Raw genomic sequence first — 27,568 nt, 5'->3', positions numbered from 1 at the left:
ATTTCATACCTAGCTTTTTCTCTCGATGCCTCAGGGCTTCTGACATCATCGTGACATAGCAATTGGGAGATCCGGAGAATTTTCGCACTTCGGTACTCCTGCTAAAAGTATGCACGGTGTACCTTAGGTAGACTACTATAAGCCTTAACGGGGCTTAACGAAAGCAGATGATCATGATCCCCGTGGCGGGAAGAGGCCGTGGACTTAGAGTTTCGCCTTTAGGGCTTCGAGAGCCAATGAACCAATCGTAAGGCCAACGAGCGCTCAGAGGACCAGCTGACAAGCGGGCCACAACGGAGGCAGGGCGAACAAAAAGAGGGGGGGAATGAGTTTTGAGATCGGTAGACAAACTATTTGCAATTTCAACTGTGGCCGTGCATCGCACTCCGCATTCCATGTGAAACTGACCTGTATTTTGTTTGGTGCAGCCAGCTCCCCCGTTAAGCTTGTTATACGGTGTGTGTAAAGGCTGCCTCCGCCAACTGGAGTTGAAAGAAAGCCCAGGTAGATTGGCCGCATGCAGGTGCTGTCGGCAGAGATAATTGGGGGTGGCACCGTGACAGCCACCTGTCAAGCAGACAAGACAGTTCGACCTCCCCCCGTCGGCCACTCCTCGTGGAGGTTGGTAGAGCAGCTTCGGTCGGAGGGGAGTATGTAGCATGGATGTAGATGTAGATGCACCACATGGGCAATTCACGATGGACCTAGGTAGATCACAGCGCGTTAGAGGGATCGGCGGAGAACGCGGTAACTTGGTAAGGATAAGAAGTAGTAATTAGTACCCTTAAGAGCAGCTTGGACTTGCCCTTGCTTTCAAGGGCCTTGGCTCTAAGCCGTCTTTGAGTTCTTAATTCCCTCATAACACACGGGCGGTTGACAGGCAGGGCAGAGTCTTGCTGCGGAGAGCATTGTCTGTCTCTCCGCACACGGGGGATATGCGGAGGACCTGCTATTGAAACTTGGAAGACACTGCTCAGAAGTCAACTCCATCGATGATAGGACTCTCCCGTGTACTGCACACCGTACGGAGCTCCAATACACACCGTGCTATGTCTGGCCTTGTCTCTCCTCCTTGCCCCTCACAGAGGCATAGTCCCAGGCCCCTAACTGCATTCTCGAGAGCCCGCTTCCCTACTGCAGATAGTTATTATTATGGGGCAGCAGCCACCACGGTCCACCAACAAGCACGCAGCAGCACCAAGCTCGGTTCGATGTGGTGTTCGCACTCTCTCCTGTGCTGTGTGCTCTGTCGGGGTCCCTCCGTCGAGTCGTCCACCGCAAGGACCTGCGTCCCCTGCCTCTCCCGGCCGCCGCAGCCCTCCACCCCAAGTCCACAGCCCTCGCCCGGTCGCCGTAATCCCGTATAAGTCGATCGCATCGCCCACTTTGTCCTCCTCCCACTACTCACTTCCCGTCATTGGAATTCAAAGGGAAACCTCTCCATCTTGGTCGCCCATACCGGCATTCGGTGTCCCGCTGCTTCAGCCGGCGCCGTTACGGTGCAAGGCTTCGCCATTGTAAAATCTCTCCTCTCGTCTCCTCTCCTCTCTCTCCTCTCTTCTCGTCTCGCATCTTTCAGGCGTTGGAATCTCGAATCTCGACTTGGAGTAACTGGCATATACCCAAAAACGGCGGCTGCTTTCTATCCCGGACCCATGAACTTCACTATCTCCTTTTCTACGACTCGTTTCATCGACTCGGCGGCCCTTTGAAGCTGCTCACAGCCAACTTCTACTTTCTACTTTCTTGGAAGTCTTTTTTTATTTCTTTAGTAGCCTGATACGGCACTCATCCGTCCTTCGGCGCCACCTCATTCTCAAGTCCGCGGCGACATAAGAAACCAAGCGCGAGAGATGTTGATCAAAGGAGAAAAGTATGCCTGCGAGGCATGTGTGCGGGGCCATCGAGTCAGCAACTGCCAGCATGCTGACAGGCCACTGCAGCACATCAATAAGAAGGTATGCCATCCTGTCTGCTGTCAATGGCAAAGTTTTAATCCAATTGCCCGCAGGGTCGTCCAGTCTCACAATGCGCTCACTGTCGAACTCTACGCAAATCTCGGTCAGCCCATGTCCGTTGCGACTGCGGCGGCGAAAAGACCCACGCCAAGAGCGCTTGTACACATGATGGGGATTCTCAGGGTGAGCTATTCATAGGGTCTCTGAGGCAACACAGCAGCAGTTTCTGATCATTAATGTAGCAGACAACTGCTGTTGCAGCCACGGCGCCCGGTGCTCCTGCGCCATCAAGAAGGAACACCTGGATCCTGTTCCCGAGTCCGACTCTGATGAGGCCCTGCCTCGTTCGGTCGCAAGAAGGCCTCGTGCACATACAGCCCAGTCAGAATCGGGTCTTACGGTCTTCACGAACGGGCACCACAAGCCAGTGCACAAGCACAACAACATGGCCCACCAGTGTGGGTTGCCATATGTTGTACCGAGGGCACATTCCATTCATGGTCCTTCAACATCTGGTTTGGCTAACAGATCTGTTGACAATCTACCGCACACGAGCACCATTGATGCGTTGCACAGCGAATCTCATATTAAGGACTCAATGGTTAGCGCACAACAAGAGCAGCGCATGGTGAAGTCTGAACACGGGTCTCCTCTCCAGAGCCCAACGTCAAACCTAGACCAGCTCAATGGACTTCTCCCGCCTTTGGATCTTTCCGGCGTTCCCGGGGATTATAGCTTCCTGCAAAACCTGGATGGATTTTCGAGTATTCCAGATCATGAGCAGCCGCTGTTCTCTGCTGGTCTGAGCTCAGCTTCTGTCGATTGGTCCCACTATGATGGTCTCGATTTCAACAATGACAATTTTGGAGCTTCGTCCTATAGCCAGGCTCCTTCGTTCACTGGATTTGATTTTGCGAGCGCCGAGCAACCCGCTCTGACTACTACTTCCACGTCTGGGGAAATGTCAGAGGTCGAAGATTTCGGGTTTCTAAATGAGATTGGAGCGAACCCCCCGACTGTGCTAAACAATCAATACGGATCCGACCTTGATAACTCGGACTTTAGTGAAATAGATGCATACCGTCTCAGCACTGCGTCTTCATACATGGGCTTACCGCAGGCACAGCTGCTTAGCAGCAACAACATCGAAGCTCTTGACATGGACGCTTTCTTAAAAGGTGTTGCCACAGCCAACAGCCATGCGAGTTCTAATCACGGCCTGCCTCTTGGCACTCTTGGTGAAGATGTCAAGGCTGGGCAGACACTGCCCAACTTTGACGATAACAACACGATCCGGCTCCTTTCCACAGGGGAAGAGAATGAAGCTTTCTGGATAAATGACTTTCCATCCAGCAACAACAACCGTGGTCTGGGTGACTTATCAGAAGACAATGTGTGGGTGGCTCAATAACACGTGTGGAAAAGGCAACAGGCCTTCAAGCGAATATTTGTTCTCTCTGAGATTGCCGTCTGCCGACGACTTGAAGTATTCCTTAGGATACAATACGAAGATTTTGTGGCGAGGAGATAACAGCACTTTCTAGATGTTTATAGACCTGTTTCAACGTCATATATTTCAATGCAAGCTGCAAACAGATAGACGGCATTGTTAACAGAAGACATGCTTTGACCATCCCAATCACTTTGATGTGTTCTAAACGACAAATTCCACTTGTCTTTCTGCCCTGGTATTTTTTGTCTCTTTCTTAAAACCTTCTTCTACCTCTTGCTATTGACGGTAAGACTTTCTGTTATGGTATGAAAAGTGTAGGTTTCTTTGAGACGGCTTTCCTAACTAGGACTATGTCATGCCGTGAAGAATGCCTTACGATTTCTCCAACTCTCCATCAGAACGAAAGCAGAGATTTGGAGTGTGATAAAACAGACCTTCTCCAGACAAACTAACCTTCTGGATACATCCCCACACAATTTGACTGTCGATTAACCCCTCCACCCGAGATCTAATCGTCTACATACCGGGGCTTTTGTATACAGAGAGGGAGAAATGGAAATGGGGACATTTATGACTCTGGTCAAATGACATGCGCGCGTTGAGTGAGGCTGTAACCTAGACTCGGCGCTCGACAATGCATGATCTATATGGATTAGACTTGAAGGACTTGGAATATCGAATACAAGATCTCCTCAAACCTCAGTAGACACCTAGCAGTTCTGACTTTATCACAACGATTGTAGTGCGAACCTCTGAATTGCCAAGATATATTCTGCCATTCGTTTATTACAGGTGGACAAAGAAAGGAACTTGAAACTTGGAACTTGGGACAAAAGTTATCTAGAAGAAGCATGTACTCGCATGCAATAAGGAGGTTCAGCCACTACCTAGCCCCTTGTCACGGCCTTCTAAAACATTTCACCGGGTACGAGTAGTCCTCCCCTTCTGCCAAGACGGAACACTTTGAATTTGATATTGTATGGCTTTATAGTATCGAAGATAGCAGCTCCCGCTGGGGAATTCTCAGGGAAAATTGAACGTTACATAAATCCTAGCTCCTGCCCAGACGACTCACGTTGCATGTCATTCTTTCAACATCTGTACAATGGCAAGGGATCCATAACATCACCTGCCAGAATAGGCTGCTTTTGGTAGGGAGTCTAAGAACAACGGTTGACTAGGATAGGGCTTATACTTGTCCCTGGTACAGACAAGGGGTGATCTGCTGCCGGCAGTGCTTGTTGATTGTGCGGAGAGATATGTGCATCTTCTGAGAAAAAGTTACAGATTGGATTGCTTAGCCATAGGAGTGGAGGGTTACAGACAGGGGACACTTGTTCCCAATATTCTGCTTCAGACACTTGTAAAGTATTTCTTTTCTTGTGGACAGTTTCACTCGCGACACACCGTCGGCAGAGGTTTGCTGCCTAAGGCACCACACGTCAATTCCCGCTCCCCCATCAGGCCTAGCGTGTGCGCGCTCGGGTAAAGGCTCTGTTATTCGCTGGCGAAGAGGAAGCCAACAACATCTCCACCACCTTTCGGCCAGGGTTCTTCCATTCTCCGAAAGCTTCCCTTCCTACGTCCTAGAAAGCGCAGTTCGACTTCCAGCTGCGACTGTTCCACGGCCTACTAAAGCGCGCCTCAGTGCTCAGGAAGCGCGTTTTTATGATCGCATAGTGGTTTTGTAGCCGTGATTTTCCAAGTAAGTTCATTGGCCCAAGATCTGTGGCGTGAGAACAGCTGAAGCATGCGCCCATCTGCGACAGCTTTCTGCCGAGCAGGACGAAGTGCGTGCAGTATCAGGACTGACATTTCCCTGTCAACAGACCCCGCATTCCTGCCCATGACGAAGGTTTAGGACTATGGACAAGTCCGATCCCCCAACTATGCAGTCCTACCCGTCTCCCAACGCCGTTGCGGCAGACAGTGGCGGGCCTTTCTATTCATCGTCCTCGGGTCAACAGCAGCAGCCCGCTCTCTCCAACCCCGATGAACTTCAGCTCGCCGAACTGTCGCGTGGCCTTGCTCCTATTATGAATGCTGGTCCTGGTGGAGGCATGTCAGATGGGCAAAGTGCTAGAGGTCAAGGCGCCGTGAATCATCCCTACGAGCATGAGAATCAGTCCCATGCACATTTACAGGCAGGTCATGCGCCAATGGATCAGATGGGCGGTCAGTATGGATCGCCCGATGGATCTATGGCGCCGCGGAAGAGATCTAAGGTCTCGAGGGCTTGTGATGAGTGTAGGCGCAAGAAAATTAGGTGCGATGCGACTGGAGAGGAAGGCAATGTGCAATGCTCGAGTTGTAAACGCGTCGGAATCCGTTGCCAATTTAGCAGGATCCCGATGAAGAGAGGGCCAAGTAAAGGGTATGTTTTTCAACTTTCGCAACATACTCGATCTAATGCGAGCTTCTAGATATATTAAAGAACTTGCCGACCGACTGAACACGCTTGAAGGGGTCATGCAAGCAAGCGAAATTCCGGTCCAATACATGCCGCATCATGATAGCCCTTTACAGCGGCGTGGCTCTGGCGAGTTTTCACCACCTCCAAATAACGAAATCTCGCCACGAAAGAGAACCTATTCATCTATCTCAGGCGACTTTAGTACTCCCTACCAACCCCAAAGGCCGTCCGTTGGTAGCTGGCCAACTCAAGAAACCCCACGACATTTGCCGCACCCTTCATCAGCATTCGCAACTCCAACAACAGCTCCCGCTGCACCCCACGTGTTTCGCGAACCTAACTATTCTCCAAATGGCCTTCAACCTCTCCCCCAGTGGAGGAATGCTCCTGAACCGCCCCCTCGACAAAACAGCTCGTTTGATAGCATCTCTCAAGCCGAACATGGGCACTCAGATCATGCTGTAGATTGGGATGAAAGCGTAGTTGACAGGTACGTGTACCCAATAAGAGCTTCCCTTGAGATTCGTTATGCTTATATATCTTCCAGCTACTACAAGTTTATACACCCCACATATCCTCTTCTGTCTCAGTCTAAGGCTAGAGTCAATTCCAGACTTTCGAACTGCCCACCATCTCTGAGAGAAGCCTTTTATGAATCTTTACACGCCGCTGTCCAATCCTTCCCGACATCAAATACTGCAACGGTTGAACGCCATAGCACTAAGAAAGCAGCACAGCTTTTAGCATCACAATTTGAGAATGCCACTGTCCATACTCTGTCGACAAACTTGGTCTATCTCCAGACCATGCTGCTTATGGCTATCGATGCCGACAATCGCGGTCCGGCTACGAAAGGTCAAACTGGGCTGCCCCCTTCGGTATGGCTTGGTAGCGCCGTCGGACTTGCCTATTCGATGAAGTTGCATGTACATACACCACCTGACAAGCAATTCGAAAACGACCCAGATTCAGAGGATAAGTTGGCAAGAAGAATATGGTGGAGCTTGGTTATGATGGATAGATGGCATGCCTCGAGCACATCAAGTCCTCTATTAATTCCTGATGGAAGTGTGATCGTATACCCTGAAGATCAAGCACTATTGGGAGATAACCTATACCATCTCGCCCGTAAGTCTCCTAAGCCATGATTATATTGTCCTGTCTAACATTTGAAGGTCTATCAATCGTCCTCGGACACTTTTCGGCAGTGCAAATCACACCCACCGACCTCCCCGCCTTTGGTGTTCCTCCGACCTCGATGTATGGCGTACTACTGAGAGGCGAGCTTGAGAGGTGCCGCGAGTCTTTCCCCTCATCATTTTTCCCGCCTTCTAATTTCCCACTCATTCACCTTTGCTACTGGTATCTCCGAATCCTTCTGGAGCTTAGACTTTCTACGTCTGATCCGGAAGATATCCTGGTTCCTGCCATGCACATCGTCACCCAACTTACGCATAACACATCTCTCATCAGCCCGTTGACTCATCACGCTACGGCCCTCGCATCGTCGACTCTGATCGATTTGACTAGCTATGATAAGACGAAGGAGACTGCGGAAGCGGGCTTGAAAACCTTGGTGGAAAGTCGCATTGCGCCTTCAGGATGGGATGCCGCTATTAAAGAGATGATTCTCAATAAACAAAATTCCGGGTCCCCGACCGGAGCTGGCAGTGCTGCGAACTCCAATCCTGAAAGCCAGCATGCTTTGACTGCTAGTCAGGGCTTGCAACGTCTCGCAGATCTAGCTACTGCTACGGAGGAAGGCAGAGCTGAAGCGTCCGCTTTGGAGAATAGGAAAGAGAATGAGCAAACGAACACGAGTCCTGCAGGAACCCATTCCACTGAGAACCTCCAAGGTTTGAGGGACGTAGTCCAGAGGGGGTATCTGACGGTTCTTAGTGGATAAGCGTGCCGGCAAGCGAATTGCGGTGATAACACCTGACTACGATGGATGCCTTTTTAATGATTTAAAGTATACCCTGGAGTTGGATCCTTTGGTGGAGAGGAATACTAATGAAATCGGAGGCTGGCGTCGAAAGCATCACGGCTGGTGTTTTCAAAAAGATGAAAGGAAAAAACAGAAGAAGAAAAAAAAATCATACTTGCAGCTATTTGGGAGCTGCATACGATTTCAGTGGGTATTATCACATTTCATGGATGGGACTGTGGCCGTCCCCCTGTATACTACACGTGCATTGAGCTCGGAAATGGGAGTCACCATACGAATTAATGATTTAACATGCTCCTTGGACCTCAATTGAGACAACGCTCCCTATTGTAGCGTTTTCAAAATATCTTGTTCCGAATGACTACCCCCAAATGAACCCTTTTTAACATCGCGTATCAAATTTTCCCGAAATCAAAACTCATCATAACTTCTCCTTACCGTTCCCCGGTGTGGATCTCGTCAAAGAATACTCATAATGCCATCCCTCCTTTCCTATATCAGCCCTAACCTTATAATTATCTTCCGCGTCTTCTAGAATCTGCATATCAACATCCACAACGCTCATCCCTTCCTCGGCGCCCATCTTCCCTAGCGCCCCCTTGAAGGGGACCGCTACCTGGCTCAACCCCGCATAAGTACCCTTCGTACTCTTCCCGACGGGCCCGCCCGCATTGGCAAACACCACCATGCAGGTATTCTCAAAACACCTAGCCACCAGCGTGCTCTCCAGGAACAGCGCTTCAGCGCGCGGGTTATGTCTCAGCCCGGCCTCATTACAGTCCGACAGATTCCAGAACGTCGGAATGATGATCATCTTGGCGCCGGCTGCGATCAGCTCCCGGAAGGCCTCCGGGAAGGCCAGGTCCCAGCAGATCAGCATGCCGACCTTGCCGAGCGGCGTGTCGAAGGCCTCGTGCGGGTCGTGCAGCGAGCTGGTCAGGTGCGGGCGCTCCGGGTGCCATAGGTTCTTCTTCTGGTACTGGCTCAGGATGGTGCCGTCGTGGGAAATGAACGAGGCGACGTTGGTGAGCACGTCGTCGTGCTTCTCGACAATCGTGCCGGGCACGATGTTGATATGCAGTTCTTTGGCCAGCGCGCAGTACGCATCGAGGTATTTCTGATACTGGGCGCAGAGCGGTGCAAAGCCTGGGTCGTCGGGGAGCCAGTTGGTCAGGTGGTATTCTGGGAGGACGGCAAGGTGGCAGCCCTTGGCCGCGGCGTCACGGATGAAGGATACGGCTTTGGCATGGTTTGCTTCTATAGCGAGGGGCTGTAGAATTGGGTGAGCAGAGATTCTCTCAAAGTTCTTCCTTTGAAGACGGATGAAAAAGTTAAAACATTTTGCTTGTCTTGGAAGATGCTGGCTTCGTTTTAACAGCAGAGCATCTGAGAAGAAATGTTGACGTCAGATGACTTGCTGGCATCAGGACGGGAACTCCTCCCAGATGACCGAGAGTGGGATTTCAACCAGGACATAGATTTCGAAAATGAAACAAAGACCAAATAGCAATACAGTAAAATACAACAAGTACGAAGTAAGACGAACCTTCGGGTACAGCTGTATAACAGCAATCTTGTACACCGGCGCCATTTGCCTCCTGCGCTCCAGATCAGCAGATAGTTCGGGTAGGAATCTTTGGTAAGGTATACATACCACCACACCACTTCTTCGTCCCCCCGTCGTGCAATTGTGAATATTTTGAAAGGGGTGTTCTGTTAGAAATAGTTATCAAATCTCAGTCCGAGCCCAAGGCGCGCACTTTCAAGGTCAAGCATTGTAAACTGGAAGTGGAAGTGAACTGCGCGGAAAGGTACCCCTCCGTCCTTCGATAGAGGTGGGGGTTGATAGACGCACGCAGGTGTGATAAAGAGCCATGGTCTAGCCAGACCTTTCCCCATTGGAGAGACTAAGCGAGTCGCGAAGGAAACCCCCCCCCCCTTTTCCCCCATGAATCTGAAATTTAAACAGTCCAACATTCTATTGCACGGTTTGCTGTGGTATCTAGAAATGTCTAATCTGACACAATCATGAGATTTTGGGATGAATCTGGGACCTGTACCTGACCTGCTAATCAGGGGTATGTGATTATATGAAGGTCTGCCTACTTTAGCCAAACCTTATATAATCCTACGGTTGTATCAAGTGTATGATTGCACTCAGGTATGTCCTAAGATTATTATTACAATACATGATTATAGATGGTCATATTATTTAAAAACCATGTGAATCATGATTATTGTACCTGTGCCGTACAGAGCATGAGGTTAGGTATCTAATCCTTCGGCTAGATATCCAGCAGGCACGGCACGAAGTCGTGATCTTCAACTTCAACCTCAACTTCCAATTCCCCTTCCACGTCCCCCATATTTGAGCTTGATGACCTATATAGTACCCCGCGCTAGCTTTTACTTCGAACTATATTCTCTCTACTTCAAACTGTGGCCCAAAAATGCTCTTCCATTCTCAAGGCGATTTCCACAAATTATTTTCTTCTGTATTTTCAGCATCCTCGCATGACACATAAATTGCAATTATCCTCACTGTCTGAACTTTACCATCTCCCCATGTATGCTCGAACTCTTTTAAAGAACTATTGGGGCAGTAGATAGCAGGGGCTGAGAGGAAATCACTTCTTATCTTTTTTGTCATGGATTCCCCGCGAAAGTGGGATACCCTGCTCGAGCTGTAGACGATTGAGCTTCAAGGAGGCTTATAAGCTCTTGATTTCCTTTTATGTCTGCACAGTGTCGTTGCTGTTTTAATTCCGCTTCCTTTGCTTCAAAAGTATCACTTAGTCGAGATGTCATTTCTAGGCCTGGAAGGATATCACGTTTTTATCACGGGGGCAGCTGGTGGGATTGGAGGCCAAGCTGTGAAAGAGTTTCTCAGTGAGTTGTCTATCATGCGTTTCATAGTTATATGAAGATAAATTGGAATAAAGAAGCTCAGGATCTAATATAATTCCAGGTCAGGGCTGTAAAGTAACAGCTCATGATCTCCGGCCCATTACCAACCTTCCGTCTTCGCCAAACCTCTTCACGGTGACAGGCAATATTTCCTCAGAGGACTCCATAAAGTCATGCATCGCACAAGCCAAACAACACCACGGGCCTATCAATATTTTGATTGCAAATGCGGGTATCACGGATGAGTCCAACTCATATGCTATCTGGGAGATCCCCCTTGAACTGTGGGAAAAGACTTATAATACCAACATTCGTGGAACATTCTTAACAATTAAACACTTTCTCCTCAGTGCTGCAGAATCACAGGCCTCAAATAACGGCCAAGAACTGGAGAATCTCGCCATTGTAGTCACGGGATCTGAAACTGGCAAGTTTGGCCAAGCCGGACACACCGAGTACGCAAGTGGTAAAGCAGGTCTTCAGTACGGTCTCGTCCGAGGCGTAAAGAACGAGATCGTACGTCTCAATAGCAAAGCACGCATTAATGCTGTAGCACCAGGGTGGGTGGATACACCACTGATTGAAGGACGACTTGATGATCCTCAGGAGATGTGGGTTGAAGCCCAGGCCACAGTCCCTCTACGCAAGATTGCTCAACCCGAGGATGTTGCTCGTGCAATGGCATTCCTCGCAAGTCATCGTGCAGCAGGCCATATTTCTGGAGAGTGTATAAGCGTAGATGGCGGAATGGAGGGACGAGTAGTCTGGAAAGCCGAAGAAGTTGTCAAGGCAGCGGACTCTTCACCTGCAGTCACAATCGCGGAGAAAGCGCATTCTCTCCCTCCTACAGCTGTCATCCACCCTGCATTGTCTTCACCACGTAGACGAAAAATCCAGATCCTGTTGGGCATTGACTTCGACGCCGTATCTGGATTCTTGGGCACAGGAGCCCATGAGAACAATAATATGGCTGACTATTCCTCTGGTTTCTTCGCTGCCCAGGTCGGGGTCCCGCGTCTTCTGAAGCTCTTCAAAAAGCACAAAATTGCATCCCAGGTGACTTGGTTCATCCCCGGGCATTCAATGGAAACATTCCCTACCCAAACAAAAATGATCTTGGAGAGTGGTGCCGAGATCGCCTGCCATGGATATGCTCATGAAGGCAGTACGCAGATGACCGAGGAACAAGAAAAGGAGATGATCGAGAAGTGCGTACAGCTAGCCACGGCCCTAACAGGCAAGAAACCAAGGGGATGGAGAGCGCCATTATACCAGCTCAGAGAGCATACCGTGAAGCTATTGGAGGAGCATGGATTCCTATATGGTCAGTCCAATACTTAAACATCCCAATCGTTCAGAGTGCCTATACTAACCTTTCGCACAGATTCGTCCCTAACACACCACGATTCAAAGCCTTACTTCATCCCTCACGCACCACCCATCAAACCCATCGATTTCTCGCACCACCTCTCCGCCAGCACCTGGATGAAACCACTTCCCAGCCCCTCTCCCCCAACATCCAAGACCTTAGTCGAGATGCCCTGCAACTGGTACATGGAAGACATGACACCAATGCAGTTCCTCCCCGCAGCGCCTAATTCCCATGGCTACGTCTCCACGGGGTCGATTATGGATATGTGGAAGGAGAGATTCGAATTCCTCTACCATGAACACGATGATGATGATGATGGCGAAGGTGCAGGAAAAGGCGACTTCATCTTCCCGCTGGTGCTACATCCTGATACTTCGGGTATGGCCCATGTCATTGGCATGATTGATCGGATGATTTCGTGGCTGAAGAGTCGAGGCGAGGAGGTACAGTTCTGCAAGTATGAGGATGTGGCGAGGGAGTGGAAAGCACAACAGAAAATTTGAAGGAAATCGGAGTCTTTCCGAAACTCATGTGGTGCGTCTTGTGAGGAAGCATATATGAGAGGAAGCGGCTGTTGTATCAGCTCTTGCAAACGATAGAACAAGTTAATTGTTACGACTGCGCGTGGTATGTGTATCAGGGGCAACATGGCATTGATGAAGAAACCTTCATATTGACCGATTAGAGCGCTATGTTCGATACTCGACCCCGGCGCTTTAGATAGCCGGTACACACTTTCCTTTCCCCAACTACGCCATGCGAAAATAAGGGAAAAAAGAAGGCCTATCCCAGTCTTCGGCCGACGGGAATCACTGGCCTTTGGGGTATCATACACATACAGGCACCATTGAGACCCTGTCTCCATCCTCATGTCAGACCAAATAACGCCTATGATAGATACTCATGCCTGCCTTTACCGTTGCTCGACCCAAATGTCATAGGTCCACTCGTCACATGGTTGATTCATCCTCCCGTTCTCATGCTCCGTGTCCATGGCCTCCTGAAGGTCCTTCGCGCGTTCAAATATTTCATCCAAGCTCCGCTGCAGCCGCTCAGCCGCCTTTTGGTATCGATCCTCGCCTATGTAATGTTAGCCTTCGATGAATTACAAGCACGGCTGAGATAATGTTACCTCTCTCAAACCTCATTGTATCAATGAAGACCATCTTCTCTTGAGTCGACCACGGCTTTGGAACCTGCTGTTGTCTGTTACTCTTTCCGAATATCTTGACTCGCTCATAGCCATCATTATTAAATGCCGCACCATCCGTCCCCTCGTCGAAAGGATCATCGTGGAAGGGAGGACCTTCCATCTCTTCCACGTCATAGACTTCGGCAATGGACGACTGTCTCGATCCCGCTGATTGTGATATACGCGCGTTGAGCTTCGTCTGTGGCCTCCTGGACTCTGGCTTGACTTTATATCTTGCAATTTCCGCCTTAGCCCATCGAGGCAATAATGGATCAGCCAACTTTTCGTCCAAAACCCGTCTCTGCAATCTATGCAATGCGATCTTTTTGCGCTGCCTCTCTGAACGCGCCTCTATTTCCTCTTGTCGACGACGCCTCTCTCGCTCGACAGATACTTTCTCCCATCTCGCAAGCTCTTCAGCCCGTTTCCTTCTGCTGAGCTCACGTGAGATCTTCCTATGAAGCTCTCTGATCATGGGCAACACTTGGCGAATCGGCTTCAGTATATGATATGTCTTGTTCTTTGGGGCTTTTGGTTGTAAATTGGATGGCTGGTCGACCGCTTTCTCCGCCAGGTCCTTCATTATCTCAAGGAGCTTGGCAATTTCCTGAAGAGCAATAGTAGTCATTGGTCCTTCGACAGTATGAACTTCAGTTCCAGCTTTGATAGCATCAATGAAGCGTTGGAGAAGGACGTAATATAGGTCAGAAAGAAAATTCTTCGTCTTCTGTATGCTTTCAGTTGTTGGTTCGGTGTGCTTAAGTCGATCTGTCACAATTTCATTGCTCTTGGTGGTGATCTCTTCAATGACACGCATCACTTCTGTTCGGGCAATATGAATGGCGTGAGGATTCCCAGCACTTTTCGATGTACGAAGAGCGCAATATGACTCGGCCAGTTGGCCCAAAAGCCTTTCCAGTCTCTTTCCCGGAATGGTTTTGGAATTCGGCCTCTCGAGCTTCTGAGACCATTGCTTGGTTTCTTTATCAAATTTATGCCCCACATGTTTCAATTCGTCCTTTATTATATCAAAAGTTCCAGGATCAATAAGATACGCTTCTGAAGGTGTCGCTCTCTCATAGCTTTTCGATCGAGAAGTTGCAGCATCGATGTCCTCTTCGTCATCGGGCTTGTAATCGGAGTTATCCGATTCTTGAGAAGGTGGACTCCCTATATCTCGAGGGTTTCCATCTTGTACATTCACAGGTGATTCTGCACCACCATTGCTCTTTGCTGCGTCCTCTCCAACTGCTGGTGCATGAGAATTAAGCCCAGCTTCTGCGGCCCCAGTGGCCGCTGGCTCATTCGCTGGAATGACGCCAGAGGTGGCATCAGTACGGTTTTGCTTTTTCGGGCGTCCTCGTCCTCGTTTGGCTTTGGCAGGTGGATTATTACCGACCGTAATCTCCGAGTCATTTGGCATTTGCAGGTTCCCTGTCAAAACTGTAATTTGCCCTTCTGCCAAATATATGCTTCGTCTTCGACTCCCTGATGGAGGGGGGAGTTTAAGCGTATTCATAAGCCTGCCTGGCCTTGGCGTTGTTGAATCTGGATCCGTCCTAGATAGCTTCAGACGCTTGCGGGGAGGCTCATCACTTTCATTCTCCGTATCGCGGCGTTCGTTTGGTTCGCAATCGTCGGGGGGTACATCGTATGGGTCAGGTCTCGGCAGAGATCGTTTTAGACTCTTCGTCTCGCGATTTTGCGCAGATGATGGCGGAGTCGCAATCGCTTCACCTTCTACTGACAAGTTGAGTACTTGGTTGTTCTCTGCCCCACCATTGTCAGAAATCTCTGGTAGGTTATGTGCCTCTCTAACGGTTGGTTGCGCTCCTATCCCGGCCAATCTGCCTCCTTTAACTTCCTTGTGGCTTCGACTGTTTCCCGAGCCTTGAATAGACCGATTCAGGAGCGCAGCTGGACTTTCTCTGTCGATCCCTGTAAACGCAGAGGTCAGTCTCTTGCAGGAACGGGGAAGTAATCGTCTTACCAGCTTCCGCTTCATCTTCATCTGTGGTCGATTTAGCCTGAGCTTTCTTCATTCTTGGCCTTGGAGCGCTGGTATTGAGGCGCGCCATTGAGCCCTCTCCAGGGCGAATGAAGTCCGATTTAACTAAGGGTGGAACGAAGACTTGAGCTTGCGTCTCGCCACTCGTTATCTGTAGCCGGGTAAGCTCCACCTACACAACGGTAGGTAGGTAGTAAACAACAAATCAAGTTGTAGCCCGATGTCCAAAGGTAAATAAGGTGGTACCCTTAGTTGATGTCAAGCAAGCGAAGCAAAGCGATACGAGCGATACGAGCGATATGCACACAAGCGAATGGCGCCAAGAGGTGATCAAAGCTCCTCGATAGCGCTTCCATAACAACCTACGATGGCATCACCATAACCACCTGGGCAGTCCACGACTGCAATCGCATATATCATGATGAATTCACAGTCGAAAAACCAGGGTTCTGGACTGGCAACAAGCTTGCCAATACTGGACCCTACACAGCCTCATACTTTCCTCAAGCCGACCAAGAGAATCCACGAGGGTCACGATGTGTCCGAGTTCCTCACATCAAGAGCCTATGGAGATATTGGCACCTTCGTCATGCAGCTCAATGTATCTATGTGTCCAAGGAAAGACCATGGTTCAGAGCGAGTTCAGAAATGGCAGCTTGATTCACCCATCCCACTGTCAGAGCCTGTCCGCAAGTTGCAAGAGCTGCTACAAAGCATAGACGCCATTATCGAAGAAGTACCACCTGACACAGGACCCCGGAGATTTGGTAACGTCAGTTTCAGAAAATGGTATGAAGTTCTAGAATCGCGAGTGCACGACCTTCTCCAGGCGTATTTGGCGGCAGATGTTCTTAACTTCAATTCCAAGTCAGACGGTGTTTCAGCCTTGGATGAGCTCACTCCTTACCTACTTGGTAGTTTTGGTAGCTCTCAGAGACTGGACTATGGTACGGGGCACGAACTTAGCTTTCTTGCATTTATAGGTTGCATTTGGAAGCTTGGTGGGTTTTCTAAAGGCTATGCCCAAGATGGATCTTTAGAGAGAAGCATAGTTATGGGAGTAATAGAGCCGTATGTTTCGGCACCCGTTAAACCTCATACACAATGGCACTGATATTTGTTGAACAGATATTTGCGTGTCGTTCGTCGTCTTATTCTCACATACACCCTTGAGCCTGCCGGATCCCATGGAGTATGGGGTCTAGATGATCATTCTTTCCTACCTTACATATTCGGCTCAGCCCAGTATTGCCCAGCTATAAAACCGGGTGAGACTATTCCAGTTGAAGGCTCTCTGCCGGATTCGCCGAACCCTGGGGATATCACAAAGAAGAACGTGGTTGACCGAGAGAGAAGCCGTAACATGTATTTCGCAGCCATTGGATTCATTAACGATGTCAAGACCGGACCCTTCTGGGAACACAGCCCTATACTTTTCGATATTTCTGGTGTTCGTGCAGGGTGGGCCAAGATAAATAAGGTCAGTCTAAGTAACAGCCTCTCTGACAAGTCCAACCCTAACCAAGATATAGGGCATGATCAAGATGTATAATGCAGAAGTCTTGTCAAAATTCCCAGTCGTCCAGCATTTCCCATTCGGATCGCTATTCAGTTGGGAGCAAGATCCAAATGCGACGCCGCCGGTGCAATCAGCCCATACTGCGAATCAGCCGGCCGGTACTTCCAATTCTGGGGCTTCAACCGCCCGACCTTCACCAGCTCAGGGCACGAGAGCTCCTTGGGCAAATCCACCTCCAGGAGCTACTATGGGGTCCACGGCGGCACCGTGGGCGCAATCATCTACAGGGCCGCCACAACAGGGGATGCCTTCTACAAGAGCGCCGTGGCTTCATAGCAACCCTTCAAACGCTGTTGGTGGACCACCTAGAAATACAGGAGCAGGCGCGAACCCTCCATCGTTTAGCAAGCCCGATGGTCCAACTAAAGCGCCATGGGCGGACAAGAGGCATGAATCAAAGTAATTATGGCATGGGGGATTCGGGCGTTATAATAGCGGCGGCATACCATGGGAATCTGGGGAAAAGCATTGTCGGGCATCGCGCCGTCTTAGCATGGATCTAGGTTATCTTGCCTGACGGAGCAGGAGTAAAAGACTTATGAAATACAGATTTCACGAAATTGCACAAACAGACTGATTGATGATTTATAGACGGAAGAAAGGAATAGTTACTTGCAAACAGGACAGTACTAGAGGTACCTAGGTACCTCAGGTACCCGGTACGGACTGAGTCCTAAAGTCTGGAGGTGGCGGTTTTGATCTTGATGACTGGAGTTGAATCAACCTAGCGAGTGATCTAGTCCACCTACAGACTAGCATCTCACATGACCCACTGTCTACCTCCACATTCCCGCAAGTCTGCGACTCTAGATTACAAATAGATGCCCTAAGTAGTTTAGATTAGTATAGCAGGTACCTTAGCTCTAGCGAATCTCGTCTCGGCATTCATTTGGCTATTATTGACATCGTGACCATGACCTTGATCCGACAAACCTTTCCCCCAACAACTCTGCTATCTCGTTTCACTCCTCCTACTTACAACTTACAACTTCCACTTTTTCACCTCAATAATACTAATTTTGATTCTTTCTTTCCCCGTCTCCAAAATGCCTGGCGTCCGTATGTATTCCCATTTCACTTTCCTATTCTCGGATCGTGTTATTATTATCAGATATCCATCCCTTCGTCACGGCTTCGACAGACTCGATGGGCGTGTTTCCAGCACTCAACCTACCTTCCATTTTCCCTTCCTCTCATTAGATTTCGTATTGGTTTGTTGATATTCATTTGCTGACGCGAACATCTCGATGCAGCACCAAACGTATTCTCCGATCTGAAGGCCAAGATCAAGGCCTTATTCAAGGGCAAGAAGAGCAAGAAGGAGGCCGATAAGCCCGCCGAGGCCACAACACCAGCCGAAGCAACTGCTACAACTGGCGAGGCACCAGCTGCTGCTGAGGCAACTCCTGCCCCGGCTGGTAAGTCACGTCGTCTGAGCCTAGCACTCCTTTGTTGACTCCCCATCTAGGCGAGACTCCTGCTGAACCTGCCGCTGCTGAGCCCGCTAAGGATGCAGCCGCTGGTGAGTAACTTCTAAGTACAAGATGACTTCTGATCGGGGCTGACTAAAATTCAGAAACTCCTGCTGCTCCTACCGAAGCCCCTAAAGTAGAGGAGCCCGCCAAGACGGAGGAGCCCGCCAAGGTCGAGGCGCCTGCTGCACCTGCTGCGGCCACTGCATAAGCACATGCGGTCATTATCGACCGCGACGTCGGATCCACGCATTTCTCTACTTTCGTCAATACGAGTATATCATAATGGAGAGGGGAGATTGTAATGGCAGGAGTAGGCGGATGTGGACAGGATATTGTTCCAGGTTTTGTTTCGATGACTTAGATGCGGTGGACATTTTATTCTTCCAATACCCTTTCTTGACGCGCAGATCAAGTTGAACGGCTTAATTACGCCTTCACAGGCAGGCAGACGATACCCAGATACCCTTGCGTTCGATTAGTCTACAATTGATCCGCTATTAGCATTTTCAACGGCTCCTGCATTTGATATTATGTTTACCTGCGTCTGCTTGCTGTTTACCATCAGATACTATACTATTACTACTGTTCGGCCCTGAGGCTACTGTCTCAACTCTCGTCGGTAGTCAAGCCACGTTATCGGATCCGCGCTGGTATACATGTCCAACGATTGTTGGGTTACCGTTCTAGCTTCTGCATAACGATGGATGAAGAGGTAATGGAGCATACACGACTATATAATCTGTTTCAGGCTCTTGGCTCGCAATCATCCCAGGGAATTTACACTAATGTAGACCTTCCGATGCCAATGCGAGCAAGTCTGGATCGAGCCGGGCAACAGGGGCATAGGTATGACATGCAATGATGATGAGAGTTGCGGAGATGTCTTAAGCAATTTGGCTTTCATGATTACTTAACGTGGAAAACGGCTTTTGAGAGCTTCCCTGGTAAAAGATATCTATTTGCAAGACCGGGCCTAAGGCTATTATATAGGGTCCGATTTCTTCCTCTAAGGCGATGAACATGTAAGCACATCTCGTTTACACCCGTTCGTTTTGTCAGTACAGTGCGCTCATAGCGGTTTGTTCATGCCGATATTCCAGACATCTCTCATATAGCAAACACCGTGAAGTGAAGTGGGACTGCAGAAAGTCGCAGTACTCGCGAGGTATGGTACAGTAAAATCAAGACTAGAAATCTGATCTCGACTTTCCAACCGCATGGCCTGTGAATTTCTGTAATGACCCCATCTTGAGCAACGCGGATTTCCAAAAAGCAAACGGTCCCTTTCGTATCTCCGGAGTATTTTTCCTGTACCTAAGGTAGAGTCAAGTGGACCCTGGCGCTGGACGGTCCGGCGCTTCGCTAATATTTCAGGGGTAGGAAAATCAAATGGGACGGACCCCCCTCTTCATCCACGCTCCTGACGGAGTGTTGTGTTAATGCTTAATCTTCTCTCCCTCCCATAGCATTGATTCGTTCGGTACGTTGCCTGCAGAGTCGCTAATAGGGCCAAGAAAGCAAAAACCGTTTCGAGGTGAGCTTGATCCACGTCCGGTATCTTCGTGTCGCCTTCAGTCGCCAGTCGCGTATCTCGCGCAACCTCAATTCTCAAGTTGCGAAGAGGGAACAGAGCGGTGTACAAATCATTGAACACGCAGTGAGTCTCAGACCTCCTCTCTTCTCCCGGCTACCTGGTCATCTGCCAAAATTCTTTCTTTCACGAAGCATGGTGGCGTTACGAGACTATTCATTCCATTTATTGGCAATCGGTTGGCTGTGCTGAAATGCACGTTTCAAAGCTTTGGTCTCTTCTCTGTGGATGCCTCACATCAGTCATATTGACACCTAGCTGATTTATTTGCCCTCCAGAGCAATTGATCCAAAAACCTATATCGCCCAAATTCTTCATATTCCAACGATTACCAACATGGCCGAAGCCGAGGTGCCCCAAGTCCCCCCTCCTGATGAATCTCCAGTTGAGACTCTGTCCGGCGAGGAAACAACGGGGTTGGTGTCTGAAGTAGAAACGGAGACCGAGAAAGAAACGGAAAAGGAAACAGACAAGGACACAGATAAGGAAACCCCGCCAAAAGAAGCCGCGAATGGAGTGAAGAAGGAGTCTGTTCCCCCAAAGCGGCCCGGTGTTCTGGCAGCAAGACGTCCTGGGACAACTTCGACATCTTCCGCGTCGAAACCCACCGCTTCTTCAGCCGCTCAATCTACTAGAACAACTGGGGGTCTGAGCAAACCTCCCGCTCGTCCTGCGGCTGGATCTACTCTGCGAAAGACTGCTAGCAGTGCAACTGCAGCTACTTCTGCCAGTTCGGGTCACAGATCTCAACCATCGATTGGCGGCTCTGGAGATGAAAAAAAGAAGCCAACACCTACTGCCTCTCGGAGAACTTCTCTTGCTCCTTCGGGAACTCACCACTCTTCCGCAAAGCCTGAAACTGCAACCGAAAGAAGAGCAAGCGCAGCCCCATCTACATCAACAGTACGAAAGCCCGCGGTGCCAACCAGTTTATCAAGCCCAAAGCACACCGTCAAGCCCGCTGTATCGAGCACTACTGCGAGAACGACTGGGACTGTAGGCGCTTCGGGAACCACGACAAGCAGGTCAGCTCCAATTGCCAAACCTGCGAGTAGCGCAGCGGCCACGGATGCTAAAAAGAGACTTTCAACAATATCTGGAACTACTGGAGTTTCCAGGACACCAGTAAAACCAGCAGGCCATTCCGCATCTTCATCAACGTCGTCGAAAGAAATCGACGAGTTAAAAGCGAAGCTCGAAGATAGTGAGACCAAGGTGGAAGAACTCCAGAAAGAAGTTGCCTCTTCTCAAGAGAAGCTCCTTGAGCTTGGCAAACAGGCCGAAGAGGAAGCCAAAAATATTTCTGAAGCGGAAGAGAGTATTCGAAACCAACATAAAGCAGTTATCGAAAAGCTACATGCGACCCACAATGCCGACATCGAGAGTTTGAAATCTCAGTTGGCAGAGGCTGAAGCCGCCCAGAAGGCCGCACAGGACGCGTCGCTCAAAGCAATCGAGGAGGCGCAGCAAATAGCTACTGCGAAGGGTGCTACAGACACTGCAGAAGCCCTCGAAAAGCTCAAGGCTGAGCATTCGACAGCCTTGGAGGCAATCAAGCTTGAGCTGGCCAGTGCCAAAGACGCCAGCGCCGCGACAGCAAGTGCGCTTGCAGAAAAGGAAGCTGAACTTGCTACTTTGAAGGCTCAAATTGAGACCGGTAATGCAGAAGTCGAAGCCTTGAAAACTGAGTACGAGGCTAAGCTTGCTGCTAAGGGGGAGCAACAGCAGACGGCTCAGGAGACAGCCCTTGAAACCTTGCGAAAATCACTGGCAGATGAGCATGAATCGGCCCTAGCGGCTCTGAAAGCCGCTCATTCCGCGGAGCTGGCAGAACGGAGTACTGAGTCTACTTCAACCTATGAAAAGCAAGTAGCAGACCTTACCCAGAAGTACGAGACATCGATTAGCGAGCTTCAAAAGCAGCTTGAAGAGGCGGCCGCCAACCAGGCAGCCCTGGAAGCTGCACACAAGCAGAAGCTTGAGGCCCAGGAAGCCGATTCGACTAGCAAAATATCCGACTTGACGAAGGAGGTCTCAGAATTGCAAGGCAAGTTAGAATCCGCAAACAATCAGGCTCTTCCAGCTCAGGAAGAGCTTGCGGCAATATCAAATAAGTATGAGATCCTGCAAGCCAAGAGTGCAGAGGACGAGAAGGCATACTTGACTACACAAAATGATTTAACGCAAGCCAAGCAAGAGATCACTTCCCTCCAGAAGATTATTGACACCTTTGATGCGGACGGAAAGGACAAAGACGAGCAGCTCAACAAAATCAAGGCCGAACTTACCACCGCGCTCAAGAGCCTTGAAGACAAGACTAAGGAAATATCAATACTGCAGGAGAAGCACCAAAAGGAGTTGCAAACCATCTCAAATGACTACGAGAAGGAGATAGATGCATTACAAGGCGAGCTCTTTCCCGTCCCAAAGTTCTCTTCCTGTCACAACGTCTGATTTGCTATCCGCGAGCACAATGTGGAGAAGCATTCGGCTTTCTGGACTGATCTCAGTTGTTATGATGGACGATTGGCATACTAACTTTCGGTAGGCAACTCCGGCATTAGGGAAAAATATGAAGAGCTCGAAGCCAAGCACGAAGAACTGTCCAAATCTCATAATGATTCTGCCGCTTCTCATGCCCAAGAATTGGAACAACTCAAGCAAGAACACGCTGCTGCCATTGCTACTATCGAAAGTAACGACGCTGCTCATAAACAAGCGCTTGAGGAATTGAAGGCGGCCCATGCAAAGAGTCTGGATGAGGCTCATGACAGAGCAATTACTGCCGGACATGCTGCCCATGCCACTGAGTTAGAACAGCTACGGGCAAATCATGCCGAAGCGATTGCCGCCCTGAAGGAGGAACATGCTGCGAGCCAAGCGGCCGCACTGTCAGATGCCGAGAAGCATAAGGTAGGCTCTCCAGCATTTAGTTGGAGTGATCGAGACTAAATTCGATAGGCTGCTGAGATAGCACTCCAAGACGAAAACGCAAAGACAAAAGAAGCCTTGCTAAAGATCCAGGAAGAGCTGGATAATCTCGGACAAGAACTTGCCCACGAGAAGATGGCCAGGGCCTCTGCCGAGGCTGACCTGGACGCTGTGAAAAGTAAAAAGCCAGATACTTCCGAGGTAGATGCACTCCGAAAAGAGTTGCAGACCTTAAAGGACCAGCACCAAGCATCGCTCTTGACTGCTCAACAAGAGATGGAAAAAGCTACTGAGGAGCACTTAGCTACCAAGGCTTCTTTGGAACAGGCAAAGGCCGAACTCGAGGAGCACTTGGCTGTCAAGACTTCTTTGGAACAGGCAAAGGCCGAACTTGAGGAACAATTGGCTGCCAAAGCTTCTTTGGAACAGGCAAAGGCCGAACTCGAGGAACAATTGGCTGCGAAGGCTTCTTTGGAACAGGAAAAGGCCAAACTCGAGGAACGATTGGCTGCCAAGGCTGCTTTGGAACAGGCAAAGGCCCAACTCGAGGAGCAGAAGGCTGACGTTGAGGCCAAACTCAAAACTTCCCAGGATGACTACCTCTCCATGCATAGCTCGTTGACCGAATTGGCGGAGGAAGCGCACAAGAAGGTCGCAAACCTTGAGGCACGGTTAAAGGAGGCAGAAGCTCAACTCAAGGTCAAGGATGCCGAGCTTGCTGAAGCAAAGGTTTGATTTTCCCTTGCTCATATATTCGTCTCATCTTTCAATTCTAATGGGGACCCTTTCTAGACACAGAGCGCCGCTCTCCCCTCGCCAAAGTCTCCCGCTATAGAAACCTTGCCTGGCCTAAGTGCAAGCCGGTTCGCCCAGGAAGCTGATTCGCCTGCCACAGACGCAGAACCAGAAGTGGCAGAAGGTGAGCACGATAGTTCATCAGCCGCTTTAGCATCGGTCCGGACACCCCCTCTTAATGCTTAGTCTTGGGTGTTTTTCTTTAGAGTCCTCTCCTTCGAAACCCGTCCAAATATCAAAATCTCGAAGCGCTAGAAGAACAAGTTCACTGACTGACCATTTCTGATGGGAAATAGTTAGCGAAAGCTAGAGTCACTGCACAACAACTGGAGCAGATGAACGAGGATTTGAAGAGGAATAATTTAAGGTACGGAATCACTCTTTCCATTAACGGATGCTTTGTGACTTACATATTCCACACCTATAGATCTCTGGAATCAATCACAGACATCTCTCCCTCCAGTCTCACGGTCTAATTCTCATCCGTCGAACCCTTTACGCTCAGTACTTTCGTTACCCGAGCCTCAACTTATTGATTTCACTTTGTACGCTTATTTACATGAGGAAAGAGGGGTGTGTGGAATATATCTCGACTCATACGTAGGAATATCGACTTTAATGGCCAGCGGCCTTTTCGTTTCTTTCGCTTTTGCTATTGTTCTCGTTCCTTCGTTGCTTCTAAATTGACAACTCGATACCCCATACCCCTATACCCACTTTGTCTTTTCCGAGAACATTAGTTGGTTTGAGCTCCTATGGTTTTTTGGTTGCTGTAACATTGGTGACGACGGATCTGGGATCGTCTGTTGACCTATTCTTTTGGTGGCTTTTTTGTACGCAGACGCACGTGTTCGAATGAACCCTCTATAATTGACCTACGTGAAACACGATCAACTGGTCACTTTAAGGAAATAAAAGACAACGCCGCAACGAGCGATAGTAAGTATGAGCTTAAAATTTCTACCGTGAACCTTCTACGCAATATCCCAATACCCACGAAGAGCTGAACGACCTTTGACCAAGCAGTAAGATATTCTCATGTTGAAAAGCCTGGTCCCATGCCTTGCCGAATCCTAGTTAATAAATATGTGATGTCCCAGAGCGCTCTTAGCAAAAGCTTGTAATATTTTCGCGGCTTGATACTAATATCGTTCTCGTACTGTTTGCCCTAGATGAAGGAGTCGGCTATTATGTTGTTTTGGTGATTGAGATCATTAATGAAAATCTGACGCCCAATTTATTCATGGTAATAGCGCAGCCTCCACCGGTACCGCTGCCAGCGATCGCACATCGTGCTCTCGTGGGAGGTGGGTAAATGCCGTTGCTGCTGAGGGCTCATGGCTCCACACCCATGCCCAGTTTAAGTGTCGTAATTGCACCAGCATCTCACCGAATCCTATACCTATGGCAAGTGGAATTAGCTGGATGCATAGTTAGACGAAAGCCTTCACCTACCTCCAAGGAGAAGTGCAGCATTTCGGAATAAAGATGGAGGAAGACCATAGTTTCCGAGGATCAAGGTCGTTAAGGGGGTACCAATACGAAGACTATAGTTGCCAAGGGAGCCTCCCATGAGAGTTGCATTCCACGAGCCTGCAGCGGTGGCTGCCTTCTCCAGGCTGGAGTGGATATAAGATACTGCGAAGCTTGCCTGCTCGAGGTGTTCAGTATGGTCTTGTAGTAGGTTAGTTATGTTGGCCATGGTTGCGTAAAGAGCTTCTGATCTCTACCAGTCATCAGCATGGCATTCATCCCGGGAGCACGGTAACTTGCCTGATCTAAAGCATTCTGCCGCTCATTTAGGGACATGATTACTGGGACAAGCTGGTGCTACTGAATGTTAGAACGAAATGGAAGAGCATTTGAGCTCAACCTACAATAGATTCTCTTAATTCCGCAATCGTTGCTCCGGTCTCTCCTGCTAGATCGTTGAGATGCACCATTTGATATCTTGTATTTTTTGTCGTGATTTCAAGAGCCTGCTCTTGTTCAGCAGCCATTTCAGCGGTACCTCGGACGGCCGTCTGAAATAGGCTCCTCAGCATCCGATCGAGATCTTCTGTGCTGCTCAGGGAGCTTTTTACTGCCGCAAAAAAGTTCTAGTGTCTGAATTAGTGGTATTACTTGAATAAATGCAGCTGACGAACCGTGATATCATTGGACATTTCCCGCACTGAATGCTGAATGTCGCTTCTCAGATCTCCGAGGTGAGTTTTCATTCCGTCAAAATACAAATCTGTAGCACGAGTGCGTTCAGTCATGTCCTCCCTGATATTCTTCAGGTCCTTTTCCAAATCATCAGCAAATTCGGTCATAATTTGCATGAGCCTTTTGTGATGTTGGATTGCCTGGTCTATACACTATCAACACCCCGAAATCTAAGCAAAAGGTGGTAGTTCAACATACCTTTGTCAATATCAGTTCGCGCAGCTCGGCAGAAGAGGAGGGCTTTATCACGATAACTGAGCCAGGTGTTCCAATGGGAGTGATCTTGACCGAGGGCTTCCAAGCACCCTCCCACTTGCTCCGGAGATACTTGTAACTTGCCCCGTCCATCGCGAGAAATCCTATGGAGAGCAGAACTCGTGAATAGAGTACATGATTGCGGGATAATAAATCTGCCACGCTCTAGATCACAGATAGCTAGGCTGGCGGCAAAACTCTCAACATGATGTCTCTGAAGGTGACCATTATCCCATTGATAGGAGTCTTCACCCACATCTTCCAGACCTTGACAATTATTCATCAACAGCTGGACAGCGACTCGGTGGCAAATCGGTTCCTCTTCGAGTCTTTTAAGTTCGAGCATGGCTTTGGTATAGATCTCTGGCTTCCGCGACCTCGAATTGAGCAGCTCATCCGGATTGAATTCCAGATATGTGGCCATCTCTAGCTCGTCTGTAAGCTGGTCAGCATACGCAAAATAGTTTTCGAACGGTGGTCCTCACCATCGTTCATGGCGGCTTGGGATGCGCCTTTGAAGGGGTTGTATGCGGTGACCAAGACCAGAAACTGGACCACGGTGATGGCTTGATAGAACTTCATAATGTGTACGGATCACAATGCCTTTGGGGCAAAAATGGAAGTCAGACCTGGACATGAAGCGTCGGGATATCAGCCCAACTTACCTTGCATACCAAGAGGTGAATGGCAGTCGTCGATATGATAGATTAAACTCCTTACTCCTAGTTCAAAGAGATGCAGATACCACAGGTCGTTGATGGCGATTTGAAGAAGAGCTGAAGTTGAGATGTTTGGAGTTGTGGAAGGGGAGATGGTTGGGGGTGGAAAGGGAAGGAGCGAACGTTGATCAAAAGGGGCAAGAAATTCCCAATCCGGCAGGGCCCAACGAGTCCACGAAAGCAAAATAGCAAGGTGGCCTCACAGTGCAAACGTGAAGTGGCTCTGGGCAGAGAGGGAGAGGAGGGATGTGAATAGAGAGACTTGCTCTGATCTCGCAGAGCTCCAGCAGGCAACAACACGAAGTAGAACTCAAGGCCTCTTTCTATAGACAGGCGAAAAAGAATAAATGAACGATATGATGAAACAGGACATCAGCCCTTTCTTACTGGGGCATTGCACATCTTGACCTGGCAATCCTCCTCAAGGCTGGAAAGTCTGGAAAAGGATTTCAAGGCATAACTCAGCTAAACCTAAGAGTAATTGTATCAGATCGGCCAGCCACTTTGCGTGTTGTAATAAGACAAACTTCTTGTAATCCTCCTGAGAGCGGTTTGTAGTATTTTGTATCTTTCAGGATACCCCAATGACAAAAGCTGACGATCGAGCAGGAACGTGGAGCTCCACGCATCACTTCGTAACCGCTATAGAAGAGAAGGTACTTGCAGAACTCTTTCTCCGCTAATATCTCTTCAAAACTCTTGTTGTCTATCATATCGACAAGATATTCACCTCTCACTCGAAGCCGTAGGTAACAGAGGTTGAA

The 27,568-nt window shown here is 49.2% G+C and overlaps 10 protein-coding genes across 10 annotated transcripts; 6 read left to right on the top strand and 4 right to left on the bottom strand.

The window, feature by feature from the left end:
- Nucleotides 1–106: 106 nt before the first annotated feature.
- On the bottom strand, nt 107–877 carry M430DRAFT_223729 (hypothetical protein). The gene is made up of 2 exons (XM_024864681.1): nt 806–877; nt 107–704 (listed from the first exon to the last, which is right to left on the bottom strand). The coding sequence occupies exon 2, from the start codon at nt 659–661 to the stop codon at nt 155–157; it is 507 nt and encodes a 168-aa protein (XP_024722451.1). The 5' UTR covers nt 662–704; nt 806–877; the 3' UTR covers nt 107–154.
- Nucleotides 878–1,423: 546 nt separating this feature from the next.
- On the top strand, nt 1,424–3,527 carry M430DRAFT_65485 (hypothetical protein). The gene is made up of 3 exons (XM_024869176.1): nt 1,424–1,958; nt 2,012–2,141; nt 2,204–3,527. Exons 1-3 carry the CDS (start codon nt 1,854–1,856, stop codon nt 3,367–3,369), a joined length of 1,401 nt encoding a protein of 466 aa, XP_024722450.1. The 5' UTR covers nt 1,424–1,853; the 3' UTR covers nt 3,370–3,527.
- Nucleotides 3,528–4,956: 1,429 nt separating this feature from the next.
- On the top strand, nt 4,957–8,204 carry M430DRAFT_41062 (hypothetical protein). Its single transcript, XM_024867453.1, has 5 exons — nt 4,957–5,116; nt 5,241–5,785; nt 5,835–6,314; nt 6,372–6,952; nt 7,000–8,204. Exons 2-5 carry the CDS (start codon nt 5,277–5,279, stop codon nt 7,728–7,730), a joined length of 2,301 nt encoding a protein of 766 aa, XP_024722449.1. The 5' UTR covers nt 4,957–5,116; nt 5,241–5,276; the 3' UTR covers nt 7,731–8,204.
- M430DRAFT_137396 (hypothetical protein) lies at nt 8,194–9,551 on the bottom strand (the record flags this gene model as incomplete). The annotated part of the gene is made up of 3 exons (XM_024862508.1): nt 9,427–9,551; nt 9,319–9,370; nt 8,194–9,042 (listed from the first exon to the last, which is right to left on the bottom strand). Exons 2-3 carry the CDS (start codon nt 9,361–9,363, stop codon nt 8,194–8,196), a joined length of 894 nt encoding a protein of 297 aa, XP_024722448.1. The 5' UTR covers nt 9,364–9,370; nt 9,427–9,551.
- A 1,013-nt stretch (nt 9,552–10,564) lies between these two features.
- On the top strand, nt 10,565–13,012 carry M430DRAFT_274655 (hypothetical protein). The gene is made up of 3 exons (XM_024865621.1): nt 10,565–10,661; nt 10,741–12,003; nt 12,064–13,012. Exons 1-3 carry the CDS (start codon nt 10,574–10,576, stop codon nt 12,552–12,554), a joined length of 1,842 nt encoding a protein of 613 aa, XP_024722447.1. The 5' UTR covers nt 10,565–10,573; the 3' UTR covers nt 12,555–13,012.
- On the bottom strand, nt 12,692–15,492 carry M430DRAFT_41059 (hypothetical protein). The gene is made up of 3 exons (XM_024867452.1): nt 15,234–15,492; nt 13,184–15,181; nt 12,692–13,131 (listed from the first exon to the last, which is right to left on the bottom strand). The coding sequence occupies exons 1-3, from the start codon at nt 15,319–15,321 to the stop codon at nt 12,965–12,967; spliced, it is 2,253 nt and encodes a 750-aa protein (XP_024722446.1). The 5' UTR covers nt 15,322–15,492; the 3' UTR covers nt 12,692–12,964.
- Nucleotides 15,493–15,672: 180 nt separating this feature from the next.
- Nucleotides 15,673–17,233, top strand: M430DRAFT_99578 (hypothetical protein; the record flags this gene model as incomplete). Its single annotated transcript, XM_024870196.1, has 3 exons — nt 15,673–16,322; nt 16,380–16,731; nt 16,784–17,233. 3 exons carry the CDS (start codon nt 15,673–15,675, stop codon nt 17,231–17,233), a joined length of 1,452 nt encoding a protein of 483 aa, XP_024722445.1.
- A 643-nt stretch (nt 17,234–17,876) lies between these two features.
- Nucleotides 17,877–18,513, top strand: M430DRAFT_17849 (hypothetical protein; the record flags this gene model as incomplete). Its single annotated transcript, XM_024863750.1, has 4 exons — nt 17,877–17,889; nt 18,084–18,248; nt 18,299–18,352; nt 18,407–18,513. The coding sequence occupies 4 exons, from the start codon at nt 17,877–17,879 to the stop codon at nt 18,511–18,513; spliced, it is 339 nt and encodes a 112-aa protein (XP_024722444.1).
- Nucleotides 18,514–20,232: 1,719 nt separating this feature from the next.
- M430DRAFT_26791 (hypothetical protein) lies at nt 20,233–24,098 on the top strand (the record flags this gene model as incomplete). The annotated part of the gene is made up of 6 exons (XM_024865449.1): nt 20,233–22,336; nt 22,445–22,809; nt 22,858–23,556; nt 23,620–23,746; nt 23,923–23,989; nt 24,050–24,098. The coding sequence occupies 6 exons, from the start codon at nt 20,233–20,235 to the stop codon at nt 24,096–24,098; spliced, it is 3,411 nt and encodes a 1,136-aa protein (XP_024722443.1).
- A 765-nt stretch (nt 24,099–24,863) lies between these two features.
- Nucleotides 24,864–26,667, bottom strand: M430DRAFT_17847 (hypothetical protein; the record flags this gene model as incomplete). The annotated part of the gene is made up of 7 exons (XM_024863749.1): nt 24,864–25,024; nt 25,078–25,296; nt 25,353–25,452; nt 25,500–25,721; nt 25,770–25,975; nt 26,029–26,520; nt 26,571–26,667. 7 exons carry the CDS (start codon nt 26,665–26,667, stop codon nt 24,864–24,866), a joined length of 1,497 nt encoding a protein of 498 aa, XP_024722442.1.
- Nucleotides 26,668–27,568: the final 901 nt, after the last annotated feature.

The sequence above is a fragment of the Amorphotheca resinae genome (assembly GCF_003019875.1).
Source record: "Amorphotheca resinae ATCC 22711 unplaced genomic scaffold M430scaffold_4, whole genome shotgun sequence".
Taxonomy (NCBI): Eukaryota; Fungi; Ascomycota; class Leotiomycetes; order Helotiales; family Amorphothecaceae; genus Amorphotheca; species Amorphotheca resinae.
This window is presented reverse-complemented; position numbering and strand designations above follow the sequence as displayed.

Excerpts from the sequence above, each read along its gene's own strand:
- M430DRAFT_223729 (XM_024864681.1), bottom strand. The coding sequence starts at position 661 with ATGCTACATACTCCCCTCCGACCGAAGCTGCTCTACCAACCTCCACGA.
- M430DRAFT_65485 (XM_024869176.1), top strand. The coding sequence starts at position 1,854 with ATGTTGATCAAAGGAGAAAAGTATGCCTGCGAGGCATGTGTGCGGGGC. Across the intron at positions 1,959-2,011 it reads TGCAGCACATCAATAAGAAG|GGTCGTCCAGTCTCACAATG; the intron begins GTATGCCATCCT and ends AATTGCCCGCAG. Across the intron at positions 2,142-2,203 it reads ACATGATGGGGATTCTCAGG|ACAACTGCTGTTGCAGCCAC; the intron begins GTGAGCTATTCA and ends TTAATGTAGCAG.
- M430DRAFT_41062 (XM_024867453.1), top strand. The coding sequence starts at position 5,277 with ATGGACAAGTCCGATCCCCCAACTATGCAGTCCTACCCGTCTCCCAAC. Across the intron at positions 5,786-5,834 it reads AAGAGAGGGCCAAGTAAAGG|ATATATTAAAGAACTTGCCG; the intron begins GTATGTTTTTCA and ends GCGAGCTTCTAG. Across the intron at positions 6,315-6,371 it reads GATGAAAGCGTAGTTGACAG|CTACTACAAGTTTATACACC; the intron begins GTACGTGTACCC and ends TATATCTTCCAG.
- M430DRAFT_274655 (XM_024865621.1), top strand. The coding sequence starts at position 10,574 with ATGTCATTTCTAGGCCTGGAAGGATATCACGTTTTTATCACGGGGGCA. Across the intron at positions 10,662-10,740 it reads AGCTGTGAAAGAGTTTCTCA|GTCAGGGCTGTAAAGTAACA; the intron begins GTGAGTTGTCTA and ends ATATAATTCCAG. Across the intron at positions 12,004-12,063 it reads GGAGCATGGATTCCTATATG|ATTCGTCCCTAACACACCAC; the intron begins GTCAGTCCAATA and ends CCTTTCGCACAG.
- M430DRAFT_41059 (XM_024867452.1), bottom strand. The coding sequence starts at position 15,321 with ATGGCGCGCCTCAATACCAGCGCTCCAAGGCCAAGAATGAAGAAAGCT. Across the intron at positions 15,182-15,233 it reads TGAAGATGAAGCGGAAGCTG|GGATCGACAGAGAAAGTCCA; the intron begins GTAAGACGATTA and ends CTGCGTTTACAG. Across the intron at positions 13,132-13,183 it reads TACAATGAGGTTTGAGAGAG|GCGAGGATCGATACCAAAAG; the intron begins GTAACATTATCT and ends AACATTACATAG.